Below are 14,397 nucleotides of genomic sequence, written 5' to 3'. Positions count from 1 at the left end.
CTGAAACCTTTCAGATTTTTTTTTTCATTCTGTATGCATATCTAAATTTTGATTTTGCCTTCTATTGAATGGCATTGTCGGCCAGACGGTTTAGTGGTCAGTGACGTTGAATGTCGTATCAAAGGACCCGAGCATACTGATGCTCATAAGCAGCAATGTTATAGCTGCCAATGAGCATGAGCATGCAAAAAACAACTCGCGTTATCACCTGTGAATTATCAAATGATTCTGTATTTTTCATTATTAAGATATTTTTATTATTAATTTGGGTAAAATTTAACTCTTAAATGTTAACTACACGTGAATAAAAATATAATAGTACTATTTATTCTAAAGCAACACGAAATATTTACTTTGGTAAAAGTTGCAGCTTTTCCCACTGTCGTGTTTTTGACTGTGAATTGAAGTTGTTGAACAAAGGTGGGAACACGATCTAAGTTTTCTAGCATCTCCTTCTTATTCGAACCGCCTGGTACCTGCACATAGAGAGGAACAAATAACATGCTAAAAGAGAAATACGTCAATCACACTGTCATGTGCACCAAAGATATAGCAATACTAATCGCCTACTATGAAGGAAAGATAAAAAGATAAATCTAATATAGTGGTATCTCGGTATGGCATACGTTCGCTTTTCAATATATCCTACTTGGTATATGTTCCCATTTGGAAGCGAAAATTTTTATTTGGTGTAAGACATTTGTCTGGAATGTAGCTCGAGTTCGATTAGTCACGACTGCGCACGCTAAACTTGTTTACTTCTTTGGAAGCAATACTATAGCTGCCCATTGACGCTCATGGGCAGCAATAAACCGAGTTGTTTTCATTATACAACTCGGGTTATCACTGTGAATTTTCAAATGATTTTGTATTTTTCCGTGTAAAGGTTTTGTAAATTCATTAACAATAAATTTTAGAACAGTTAATGAAAATAGTCAAGCAACGAATACAATTGTTAGGATCACCAGGAAGATTATTAGAGAGATTGCTGAAAAGCATAAAGATGGCATGCGTATTTGGAATACGGATATTGCATACCCTATGCCGAGTACGATGTTGTCTGCGACTGTACAAAGCAAAGGCGCTATTAAATCGACTAACATTGCTAAGCTGGGGAGATCGATAACCAGAGAAAAATCAGAGACGTTACAGCATATTGACAAATTGTTCTTAGTTTAGATTGCTGAAAAACATTTATGCAAAAATTTAATGTGCAGTGCTTAATTTATCTATAGTATATATTTCATTCGCTACATTTGCATTTTAGTATTAAAAAAGTTATAAAAATAACAATGGAAGTTTTCTATAAGGATGGATTCATTATTTTCCCTTTATTGGAAAAGTTCGTTTGATATACGCCCAGGGATCTGTATCGTATTAATGCTATATACCGAATTACCTACTCTATAGCTAAATTTAACTGTAGTTGTAGCTACTGTAGTTGTATCAAAGAACTATCAAGGTTATCTGATAAAACTGATTTAATTTCTTTTCATTTTGCATTTTGTCCAATATGAGTTAATTATGAATGATTTCATTTCTGAACGTAATATCAGAATGTCTTAATTATATTCAAGTCTTCTATTAAAAATTTTCGGTAATTAAATAAATCCAATATTTTAAATTAAACTTTGCGCTTAAAGAAGGCATATACGAGAATCAAAGAGTTAAAAGAGAATTAATTAATCTGCCATAAATTAAAAATGACTATTTTCCTTCTTTTTAATTCAAAAGGGCTATTATTTTCGAAAGATAATTTTGAGTTGTTTCATTTTTTCATTAGAGTCTATTGCCATTCGGTAAAATGTAAGATATTTATCTTTTAAATTGAATCTGTGTGTTACTGATTAATGAACTAAGCTATTTAAAAGCAGTTCTTAAAGATATTATTTTCTTACTTTTAATTGGATTGATTAAAATAAAAATGCATTTAACTCATGATATATATAATTAAAAACGTTTAATATTTTTACAGAATTATATTATATATGTTTTTCACTTTTCAGGTATACAAAAGATATGTAACGCTCCCATATTTAGTCTAAATCTTTCGCCATTACACGTTTCAGATATACATAAGATATGTAAGGTTCCCATGCTACTCTAAATGTTTCGCCATTACACTTGGACCATCTCTATTCATAATTTCTATCGATTAGCCAATTTTGTTCAGCTTTTGTTGGAAATATGCCAAGAAAGTTAGATTCCCACTTTAGGGCAAAAAAGAATGTTTAATTCTCCCATGTTAAAGCGAGTTGAACTTTAAGCAACACCCAACTTTTTGACATTTACTTTTAGTCCATAATTTTATAGTTAGTTCTATGTAGAGATGACGTTTTAGGGAATTTCAAAACTACAGTTGAAAAAAAAATCAGCTTTGAGTGTAGGGTTTGATTGAATCGATTCTTTTCATCACAATGTTCGTTCTATTTTCACTTCAGCCTGGTTAACCTTTCCCGATACCATTCTCAGTCGATTCTTTCCACTCTTCGCTAACCGATCTTGATTCACTTCTCGTTCCAGATGTTTTCCATGAAGGTTATCATTGCTGAGCGGGGAGTCGGAACTGAATTCAGTTCAGTGAGCGAACGTTAATGATCCGATCTTATAACGAGCGGTTTTACCCATCTCTAATGCACATAAAAATTTCAATTTCAAATGAAGCATGGATGATTCAATTTCAAATGACGCAAACTAATTCTATAGTTTATTTGCATACCATATGGCATTAAAAATGCCCTTTAAGATAATTATATGAATTCTTGTAATGTAACTAAATATCGACAAAAATACTCTTTAATGATATTCTTAAACTAAATTACGGTTATCAATTAATATTTTTTAATTACTAAGAATGTACGTGCATTATTGTGTAAGAAATCTATGTTACCCCAGGTTAGAATGTCAAATAAAATAAAAAAAGAATTAAAAAAGGCTGAATTGTTTTGCTAAAAATGCTTGAAATTAAAACTCTAAAAAGATAAATACTTTATTTACTAGTATAATTAAAAATAAGAAATGCACAAAACAATAAAAACAAATCGATGACAATTTCAGAAACAGCTAGGTCTGCTATGAGATTAGGATTAAGAAATGCAGAATTAAGTTCATTTATATTAAGTCACAGTTAATATCTTTATTTAAATTAAAACATTATTCTAAATTATGTAGTTACTTACATTTTGAAAAAATTAGATATTTTACAGTCTTTAAATTTTCTACCGTATTACTTGTTTTAATTCATGTCAGAGCAGATTATATTTTGATGATTTATTAAAAAGGCTAAAGAATTAATTCTTTTTTATTTTACTGCATTTTTATTTGTCTTATAAAAATTAATTTGATTTGTATTTTATTTGGCACTTAATTAACGTTGAAGCAGGTTATATCTTGATAATTTATTAAAAAGACTAAAAAAAATCTCTATTTTTTATTTTATTGCATTCCTTATTTGTATTATAAAATTTTAATTAATTTAATTTGTTTTCTTATTTGGCGCTTACCTCTGATTTATTTCATGAATTTACAATCAGCCAGATATAATTCAGAAACTTGCCTTTGTCGTAAAATTTTTCGGCTGCTTCTTGAAAAAGACAAAAGAATTTTTATTTTTAACCCTTTACTTTTTAAAGTTTTTATTATGTTATTTTATTAAGTTGTTCTGTTTTTGTTTCAATTTTGATGCAGGTTCTTCCTGTTAGATTGTTAACCACCAGTTCTGATGTAATTATGAATATATCTTGATTATTTAATTAATTTCTCAGCATATTGTGCGTTTTTTATAATCTTAATTTTGAAATTTTTAAACCTTGTTTATATATATACATATATATGTATATATATGTGTGTGTGTATAGTATTTGCATAGAATAAATATAAATAAATAACCATACAAAAATCAGTGTATTAGGCAATAGTAATAAACGAACAGAAATGAAGCGTTTAATATATTATATTCATTATAAAGTGCAGTAAATAACATTTTTTAATTAACTTATTAATAATTTGTTTAATCTTTTTAATTAGTTCGTTTTTTGAAAGCTCATGGAAAAGCATGCAAGAACTATCTGCTGAGAAAAGGATGCCTTCGAGGTGGACTTACTAAGAGGAATTAAATTTCATGTTTGGGTACCATGCAAGAGAATTCCGTTTGATAAAATAATATGTAGAAAATATGCAACTCGGACTAATTTGGACTATGTAAATTTTGTGATATATGCATATTATCTCTTGACAAAAAAGAGTGAATACTGTGGAAGAGCTAACAGGAAAATTGCTCATCATATGCATTCTACATTTCACACTCTTGAATGTCGTACATGAAAAGAAATAAATATCTCACCTGATATGAAAAATGCCTAACAACCTTATAAAACCTGTTCGCTTCTTCAGCGAAGAACTCTGCTTGTGTGAATAAATCCTGAAACGAAAAATGAACACATTTTTTTTCAATATTCCCTCTCTCGTCTTTTAGGAGAAGAGAAAATTAAATTTACTTTCTGAAAAATAATTAGTTATTCATTGAATTTAACATAACATAAATCGATAATTTTGTTTTTATATACAAATAACAAAATTGCCAGTCTGAAAATGATGGTAAATGTAGTAAGTATTTTATAACTAGTCCCTGACAGAGAAATTGGCACAGAATCATGTTCATATTTGAATTCAGTTGTAGACACATTAGGTATTTTTGGAAGCAGGCAAGATGAAAAATTAGCAACGCCTTCGCCGGGAATCGAACCGCGGACCTCTCAATTACACGCTGAGCATGCAGACCACTACACCACGAAGGCTCGCTAAGAAGGCGGGAGAAATACCTTATACAGTGTTATGAGTGAAGGCAGATGTGCATTTTAACCAAATGAATAAAATTTTTGTTCAGTTAGCGCCATGCAAACGGACAAATAGCATGTGATGTAGTCATTCAAAACATTGTCACAGTTTCGAGAAGTATTTTTTCTTTTTTCTTTTCTTTTCTTTTTTTTTTTTTTCCGGGGGATATTGTTTCAGACAACGAACAAAGAGCGTTTAATGCCTTTAAATCGCCGTTGCACACAGTATTGTCAAACGGATATGTTACCGCCAAAGTATAAAAGCAGGCATTGTATATAGTATCTAGGCATTCTATCTAATTATAAAATCTATTTAGGAAAAGTATGAAAAATGTGATGGTAAGACTATTATTTAAAACACGGACATTCTTAAAAAATATAAATGTTATTATCATAAAATAATGAAAGAATGCCATTAAAATTTTTTTATTCAAAATAAATAAAGAAAAATGAAATAAAAGAAAAACAAAATTCATGCATTTCTTATTAAATAAAACGAAATTTCATATAAGAAGTAAAAAAAGTGAAATTCAGCTATCTGTTACAACACTGTTTCACACAAATACTTGACGAATTCTTGGCCACTTCTATTGGGATGAGCAACTGCAACTATCTGGAGACAAATTTCGCGGTCAGGAATATCTTCAATTCTAAGCAAGCTCTTAGAATGTAAAATGAGCCGTGATCTCGTATATAGTTGTTCCAAAATTCTTTCAGAAGTTCCAAGTCGGCAGAAACATCCTCTGTTAACTCACTACAACTGGCAATATATTGCATGAATTATGAGGTACTTTCTTTAGGCACTGTATATAATACAGAAAGGTATTTCGTACTTTGGCGGTTTGTCATTTGGCATTCTGCAGAATTCCTACCGCAATGTGTATGTTTTTCCTTCTTTCCACATAACTTCCTGGTGTAATTGGAAGCAAACTCGACGCGTATTTGAAGAGTCACGGATCGGATCCCAGTCATGATGGCATTGCAGATTTGTATTGGAAGCATACTCAAAGTGTATTCGAGAGATCCAGGGTTCGAGTTCCGGCGAGGGCACTGCACATTTTTCCAGTCTCGAGCTTCAGGGGAAAAAAAAGAAACTCAAAATGGCGCTACACATTTCTCAGTAGGTTTACTATGCAAAACTCCCAATAACGTTCCACTAAATTTCTTTTGTAAATGACCTTGTTGGATTTAACAGCAATGCTGCATAAAAGTTCACATTTTATTAAATTTCAAGAACAAAACGTTTGACGATATTTCAAATAATTCCATTCGACCAGTATAATATTTAGTGGAAAACAAATAAAATATAAGCTTAAAGACAACATTTGTTTTAAAAAATATAATAAAAGCTCATACAACGGTATAGGAAACCAAATTTATGCATCAGCGTTTGTATTAAAAGCCATTGTTAATGTTAAAAAATGCTTCTCATAATATTTATTCCATTAAGGGATACTTTTCTCCTCCGTATTTGTAAAACTTCACGTAGGAGTATGTATTTAATAAAAAAAGAAGATCGGGAAAAAATTCACCTCAACTCTAATGGCTAATCTTTATTCAATTAAGCACGGAAAAGCGAAGTAATCTTCAATGTAAAAGAAAAAAAAGTAAATGTTTTTCCCGATGCTTTTCGTTTTATGTTCATGATTCTGAATAATTTATTATCTCGTCGTTTTTCATAAATACAATCTTCAAAAGTATCGTTTTCAAATATTTTAACGTTATAAATATTAAACATTATCGGCTAACCAAAAAAAAAAAAAAAAAAAAAAAAAAAAAGTATTGTATTCTAAAAGCATGCTACTTAACGCGTTTGAACTCTTTGCAGTATTAAAGATCATTATAAATTATTATGAATTTGATTTTAATTAGCTACATACTTACCGAATAAATTTACTGCAAATTTACTTCGTGTATTACTTACAAATAAATGAAACGAAACAGTGATAAATTAACTCAGTGTGGAATTTCCATGAAAATAATATCTGAGATTTATACAAATATTACTGCGAGACTTTAAAGGTAACAGATATTTTTTGCTAGAATCTGCTGCAATTAATGAGACCAGAAAAAAAAAATCTCAGTTAATTTCAGAAACGCATTTTAAGTTGACATTTCAGAAAAGTATTAAGTTTCAATGTAAATGGTAATTTTGCCAGCCAAGGTTAAAAAAACTATCAAGTTCCTATTAAAATCATCACTTAGAAATCTTGCTGAGGCCTTGCAATCCAATACAGTGTTTTTTTTCTTGCTTTTAAAAATGACAAGGTTAAATCAAGGATAATGGCTGTTTACAAAAATACCCGTAAAGCCTGGTATCTATGACAGCCCATGTTCTGACAATATGAAAGAGACGCTATTGAATGTACAGCATCTACAGTGTCCAGCATTCCACAGTTTCACGTAACAGTACTTCTGGTAGTTACTGAGAGTTGATGAAGATTTAGACTGTAACATAGCTTAATATTATTTGTAGTGCCTTTTACTCCAATTGAGTTATCCTGTTAAAGCTTTATTTTGTTAATGGCACATAAATAATATAATGACTACACGTTTTGGATCAATAAAGAAACTTTTGCAATGAAGATATAATAAAAAAGTCTTAGAAATACATGATGGGAAAAAAATATCTCCTAGCGCTACAGAGATGCTTGCTAATGAAGGTGTTGAGGTTACTTTACGTTTCTAGCATATATTTTAATTTTAAACATGCTTTACTGTCTATTCTCGTTTCGCATCTATTATTCCCTGCCAGATCGAGGTTTTAGGAACGCGTTTTATGCAAGTGAGTTAGAAGGAGTATTTAAGAAGCTTCAGCTTACTTCAAGGAGAGAGAGCTTAGGAGTCCTTAGTGGCATGTGTTTGCCGTCAGGCTACTTCGTTATTAAATCTACTACGTTTGGCCGCATTGTAAGTGCCTGTTGATAATCGCCAGCTAGGTTAAATTAAGGACGAATTAAGTTAGGTATTTGTATTTAGCTTCGACTAAGTCAGTTTAATTTAGTATTAGATTAGTTTCTTATTTTTCTTATCTTGATTTGAAGCCCGAGGGGAGTCATCCCTGTACGCCCGAGAATGGGGCCGTCTGTAAATATTGAGTGAATAAAGCTTATTACAGACCTTCTCTTGACTTACCTACTTGAACTCAGGGATACGCTGTTCCACAGTTCAGTCAGTTCCTCTACGTTCAAGTATAGAGGAACATTATAAAGTATGGATAGTTTTCCAAACTTTTAATCTGCCATTTCATAAATAACCAAATATATAGACTAAACAGAAAGGGTAGAAATTTAATTTCTATTATTAAATATTATTCTATTATTAAATAATTGACAAGAATTTGTATGTATGTACTTCACATTGCGGAAAAACGGTTGCACTTAAGGCGATTAAAAGGCAATATATTGCCAGTTTTCCAAAACGTACGTGAACATGCAGTTTCTATGCAAAGAAATTTTTTAAAATGGAAAGAATCTAATATTCTGATACATGATGTCAAAACATGTTACAGTTTTCTAAATATTGCTTTACATACAGAGTGATTCAGAACTCACATGGAAGCGTTAGAGCAAATTATAATAAAAAAAAATTGTACAGGGATATATGGACATAAGTGATACGGAGACACAGACATAAGAAAGACGGCATGAAAAGATACATAAATTGTTTACTTATGGCATCATTGACAAGAGTTTCTTCTGGGCAATTTTTGCCGTAATTTTCACATATGCGTCCAATAGTAGTAAAACAGACTTGGCAGTAACGACGGAGTGACAGGGATGTAATTTAAAAATGAGAGTATTCCTTACACCTGTGCAGCGCTGACGGATATACAGATGAAGAAATCATCAACGAAATTAACTGGATTCTCTTAAACGAGGATCTTAGATGTACTTATAAAAAGTAACTCATACGTGATAAAGACCAAACTTCTTATCCAAGCACGCTTAAGCCGGGTCATAGTTTAATCAAGATCCTTTTTTGTTTCGAAGTAAATTTCCATTTCCATTTCTAAAAAAACATATTATTATTTTGTTCAAAAGTAAAATTAAGGAACAGCACTGCTAACCACAGCTTTGAAAGCTAACTCTTCATTTATTGGCTGTTATTTGTGTTTATTCGATGGCAGTACTTTGTGTAAAGACTTTTACCATCTCATTTTGCATTCCCCTAGAAAGATGAAGGCATACATTAAACCCAGGAGCTCATACGCTGAAATCGTATTCTTTGATGTTTATCACTTATCGAACTCAATTTTCAACATTTTAAACGAACATTGAAGTTGCACTTAATATTTTAATTATCGTGAATGGTTCTGAGGCAATATTCTTAGTGACCCTGGTTAAAACTACTAAAACTTCATGCCAGCAGCAGTTAGAAACTCCAAGTTCTACAGAATTTTGTTTCATTAGTTCATATTGTTTTGTTTTGAATTTATGTCAATATGAAATGATAAACTTCCATAAGCAGAAACGCAAAGCTTTGTCGATTGAAGTGAACTAAAAGGCATTGCAACGTAAAAATAATGGAGAATAAAATAGAATGCATAATACAAAAAGAAAATAGAAATTACCTGTTTAAATTAAGCATTCAAATATTGAATTGTTAAGAATTAAAAGCGTTACTTTTATGTGCTTTTGTTGCCCAGCGGTCAGCATATCAATCCGATAATCTAAAGATCACAGTTAAGTTTTCCCGATAAGGGCATAATAATAAATTTTCACTTTTTAACTCAATTTAAAACCAATAACTGCTATTTTGCGTCTTTTTTGAATTACTAGCCATTCATTTATCCTACTATGATTTAGTCCCATACAGGCTGCTTAAACGGGAATCTAAGCAATACAAAAATAAATCGCATTTATTTTTGTGTTACTTAAAGAATACTTAGGCTATAAATTCAAAATTTGAAAGAAATTATTTGTTAAAATTGTCTGGATCCTTGCATGATTTTTAACATACACAATAAAACATAGAACTTCATCAATAAAACACAGACATCGGTAATTTTAAAATGCTTAAAACTATACCTTTTTTCATTTTTACTACCATATAGCTTTGGAAGTTAAATTTCAGTTAAAAGACTGCGTAAAATATACGTAATATTTATTATTAATGGAGCAAAGATTGAATGTAAATGCGAGACCTGAGTTGTTTTCAGTTCTCCTTCTCCTCTAGTGAACTGGTACATGGAGAAGGCCATCTGAGACATGGTTTTAGCTCTGCGCACAATATCATTGTCCGCCGTTGGCCACTTATCTGTTTCTGCGTCCATTTCTGATGTCAGTTGTTTCATCTCAAGACCCAACTTTGCAATGTTCGACTGCTCCTGAAAATAAAGTGGCATAATTCAAGTATTTGAAACAAATAATACTGTAACCAGAACTAGTTAGATCATGAGATTGGATGATGGACGATGGATTGGATAATGGATTAGTGATGGATGTTATCCAATGTTTTAGCTGCGACTGTGGTGTGGACTTTAAACGACATTGAGAAGATACCGCTTTTATATGATATATTCAAAAGGTTGCATAGAAACAGTTCCGGGCTCTTTTCAGACAATTTTCTTAATTTGGCAGAATCGAAACATATATATATATATTTTTTACCAATGCAGGCCCTCAGCCGACTTAACCTAGGCCACTACTAAGCCAATCCAATGGTTTCCTCATTTCTTAATAACATGAGATATCGTTACTATTTACAAATAAATACCATGAGAAAAACTGTTTATAGGGTTGTCATCATTTGCTTTTGCCAGAAATGAAATTACTTAAAAAATATTCAACAAAAATTTATTTTCGATCTTAATTGCTATCATTTGCTCTTTGTTTTAACCTCCATCATCGTTTTCTGCGGCGAAAATAACTTTTTTTACATTTAAAGAATTATCTGAAGCTCAATCCTATTGCAACTGAAATTTCTGCTTTTATTTGCTTGCATGTTTCTTTTGTTACGTGAAAATAATGAGTAACGAGAAAACTGGAAATTTTTTGAGACTTTATTATCTAAACATTTACAAATACATTCCAAATTCTCTGCATACCTCCATCGGAATGTAAAACGATTATTTTTCTTGATAATGTAAAGTGTAAATGAGCATTTAGAATTCGCCGCACGTTAAAATAGTCATTTTACCGTTAGGTGGCGCAGTCTAGAACATAACGGAGAAAATCTTCCCATCTGATTTCAGAATTGCAATTTCGCTACGCAAAGCTGTTAACTTCGTGTATACAAAGCAGTGCGAAGCATAAAAGCCATTAGAATATTTTTCACATTTTGTAACCTGCTTCGATGAATGAAACTCAAAGTATGTATGCTTCTAATGCAGCGCTTAATTTCTAAATTTGAAGCTTCATTGCCCTATGGAAGATGTCAGGGTGGAAGAAAAAAAACTAATTAGAAATGAAACAAAACAAATAACTAAAAAACTTAAAAATAAAAAGAAAATTTGAAAGGTTTTAGATTTTAAATTATGCTCAAAGGGACGTTTTTAACATTTTGTGTACTACTTTTATTTATTAAATATCATATTCTTTGCACTTAAACTATGAAATTCAGTTCAAGAGCAATATCTCAAAATAATTTTAAATTGAGCATATCTTTAGAATTTCTGATACAGAGTCTCACGCGCTGGAGATAAAAGTGCTTTTTCTGTACAACATTGCCATTGCTCTCTTTGAAATCCTTGAGTTTGTTAATCAAAAATTCGTTACAGATTTACAAAATATGAAATAGATAATAAAACAAATTCCAAATTTCAAATTTGGAATTTGTTTTATTATCTATAGAATTTCCTATAGAGTAGTTTTATTATCTATAGAATAGTTTTATTATCTATAGAATTTTATTATCTTTAGAATTTCCGATACACATGCCCATATTCGTAGGAGGATTACGTCATTCAAAATTCGATGTGATTCAAAATTCTATGTACCGTTGTTTTATCACAATGCGGGAAATAGACATACATTTATGCAGATTTTTCATTATTTAATGTTTTCAAGTATAATAATATAATGCAGGACTCTAACATTTCGTGGCAACAGTTTGAAAAGTGAAACGGACATTTATAGTGAACCAACGAAAAATCGGAAAACGAAACAACAGTCCTTCAGGGACAAACCCCCTTTGGACCGAAAGCTTTCAGATTTAACATTATGCCCAAAGGGGACTTTTTTAATGTTTTGTGTGCTACCTTTATTTATGCGATATCATGTTCTTCGCACTTAAACCATAAAATTCAGTTCAACAGCAATGTCGCGAACTAATTTGAAATCAGCATATCTTTAGAATTTCCGATACACAGTCTCGCGCGATAAAGATAAAAATGTTTTTTTTTTTTTTTTTTCTTCCTTTCTTTTTCGTGCAGTGCCATATTGCTCGCGTTGAAATCCTTGAGTTTGTTAATCGAAATTTCGTTAAAGTTTTACGAAATATGAAATCGATAATAAAACAAATTCCAAATTTGGGCTTTCAAATGCCCATATTCGAGTGGAGGACTACATTATTTAGAATTTGATGTCTCTAGGTACGTTGTTTTATCACATTGCGAGAAACGTACATATATTAATGCACATTCTTCATTATTCAGTTTTTTTAAATACAATGCAGGGCTCTAATATTTAGTGGCAACAGTTAGAAAAGTGAACCGACATTTATAGTGAACCAACGCAAAATGCCAAAACGAAATTAACATTCCTTCTGGGGAAATTGATCCTTTGGACTAATAAAAAAAGTTGCAAAAGAACTTGCAAGAATTGTTAAGTCTACTAACATTAAAATAGCCAGTTCACGGACATTTCCTTCATTTCTAATTGTAATGTATGTCATCATTATCACACGGAGAGGTTAGAGAATTTTAACAAATTAAAGGGCTTGGTTCTCTTTTGTAGCAAATGTTATGGTTAGGAGATAAGCCAGAAGGAAAGAATGACGAGGAAATACCTATTTTAAAATAACAGCTTATTAATTTTATCGGTTTTTTTTTTTTTTTTTTTTTTTTTTTTAACCACTGCTGTGATCTTTGTCAAACTACAGAATTTGAGATAAATCTTAACTTAAGAGTTCGTAGTTCATAATAGCGGTCACTGTGGAATTTGACACGGTCGCTTTGAAATCCTTGAGTTTGTTAATAAAAAATTTGTTAAAGTTTTACGAAATAGGAAATCGATCATAAAACAAATTCCAAATTTCAAATTTGGTCTTACAGATGCCCATATTCGCTGTAGGAGTACGTCATTCAAAACTGGATGGTTCTAGGTACCGTTGTTTTATCACAATGCGAGAAACATACATACATTTATGCAAATTCTTCATTATTTAATTCCTTCAAATATAATACAAAGCGATAAAATTTGGTGGCAACAGTCTAAAAGGTGAAATGGACATTCAGAGTGATTCGGTGCAAAATCGCGAAACGAAAACAATAGTCTCTCAGGGACACAGCACCTCCGGACTAATAAAAATGAAATAAAATAGATAACTAAAAATTAAAATAATTAAAGAAGCAAATTAAAATTAAATGAAATATAAATATATAAATAGAAATTTAATAAATTATGAAATTAATTACAAATAGTTTAGTTACAATTAATTTATAGCACCTTGCCTTATTTGGGGCTGTGGTTGGAATTACAATTCCACCCAGAGTAGTAGCTCAGGCGATCGTCGTCTGAATTTAAGCCCTGTTTATACATATTATGTTCTGTTTCAAGAGAAGATAAGTACAAAAACATTCCCTTTTTCAGAAGACTAATGGAGAAAGATAAAACGGTTAAAGCGTCACGAAGCAGAATAATGAGAACTCTGGAAACTGTATGAGGATATGGAAGGAAATTTAAAAGGAAAAGCGTAGATCTGAAAATAAAGCGGGAAGAGTCCAAGACTTTCAGATCGCTATGCCCTGTCGATGTAATTCTAGCCGTCAAGCAGAAATTTCCCCAGAATTTCATCCGATAACAACGTGAGAATAAACGAACGACTCCTCTATACAATTGACAGTAGTCGTCCCGTGCGTTTGGTTGGATCGTTCAAAAAGCCGCAGGAGCTCTGCAACAGGAAATTACTAGCACGGCACTTCTACGACTAGGATGATTATTTTTAATACTTTTAAAAACAAAAATTAACCCGCTTCATAAATTCATTGCACTTCGCCAAGAATAAGCCTTTTCCATGCGGATGGGGCTCTTTTTTTCTTAAAAGTCCCAACCTTTGTCCAAGGTTTGTCTCCGAGAGAAAGACAGGCATGTATTCAGAAATTAGAACCGATTTTTAAGGCATATTTTATTATTAAAATTAATTTTTTTGCTAACATTGTGATTCACTTACGTAAAACAAGTGCCTGAGTCCTTTTATTTAGGGCTTCGGTGCACTCCAGTTGAAATTATGATTTACCTTAAAAATTGAGAAGTACCGGATTGTTCATTGTTCTAGAGCAATGAAACAGCAAGCCGTCACTGCGATCAGTGATATAAAAATTTTTAAAAGTTCACCTAGGCCGGCTTTGTTACAGACAGCTGTCATCGACGATCAGGTCGATCTCTTGTGAGCGAAGCTG

The 14,397-nt window shown here is 31.5% G+C and overlaps 1 protein-coding gene across 1 annotated transcript in view; it reads right to left on the bottom strand.

Moving 5' to 3' along the window:
• Positions 1–14,397, bottom strand: part of LOC118188244 (alpha-catulin-like) — a 723,160-nt gene that overhangs the window by 20,452 nt on the left and 688,311 nt on the right. The window contains exons 14-16 of the mRNA XM_085819331.1: positions 9,982–10,164; positions 4,343–4,420; positions 354–476 (exon numbers count right to left, since the gene is read on the bottom strand). Of these exons, the coding sequence (XP_085675457.1) occupies positions 354–476; positions 4,343–4,420; positions 9,982–10,164 (384 nt within the window). The remainder of the gene's footprint in view (positions 1–353; positions 477–4,342; positions 4,421–9,981; positions 10,165–14,397) is intronic.

Source organism: Stegodyphus dumicola, chromosome 6 (genome assembly GCF_044657685.1).
Source record: "Stegodyphus dumicola isolate Sdum_Otavi_A_Nest chromosome 6, ASM4465768v1".
NCBI lineage: Eukaryota > Metazoa > Arthropoda > Arachnida > Araneae > Eresidae > Stegodyphus > Stegodyphus dumicola.
Note: the sequence above shows the minus strand (reverse complement) of the source record. Positions and strands in the feature narration are given on the sequence as shown.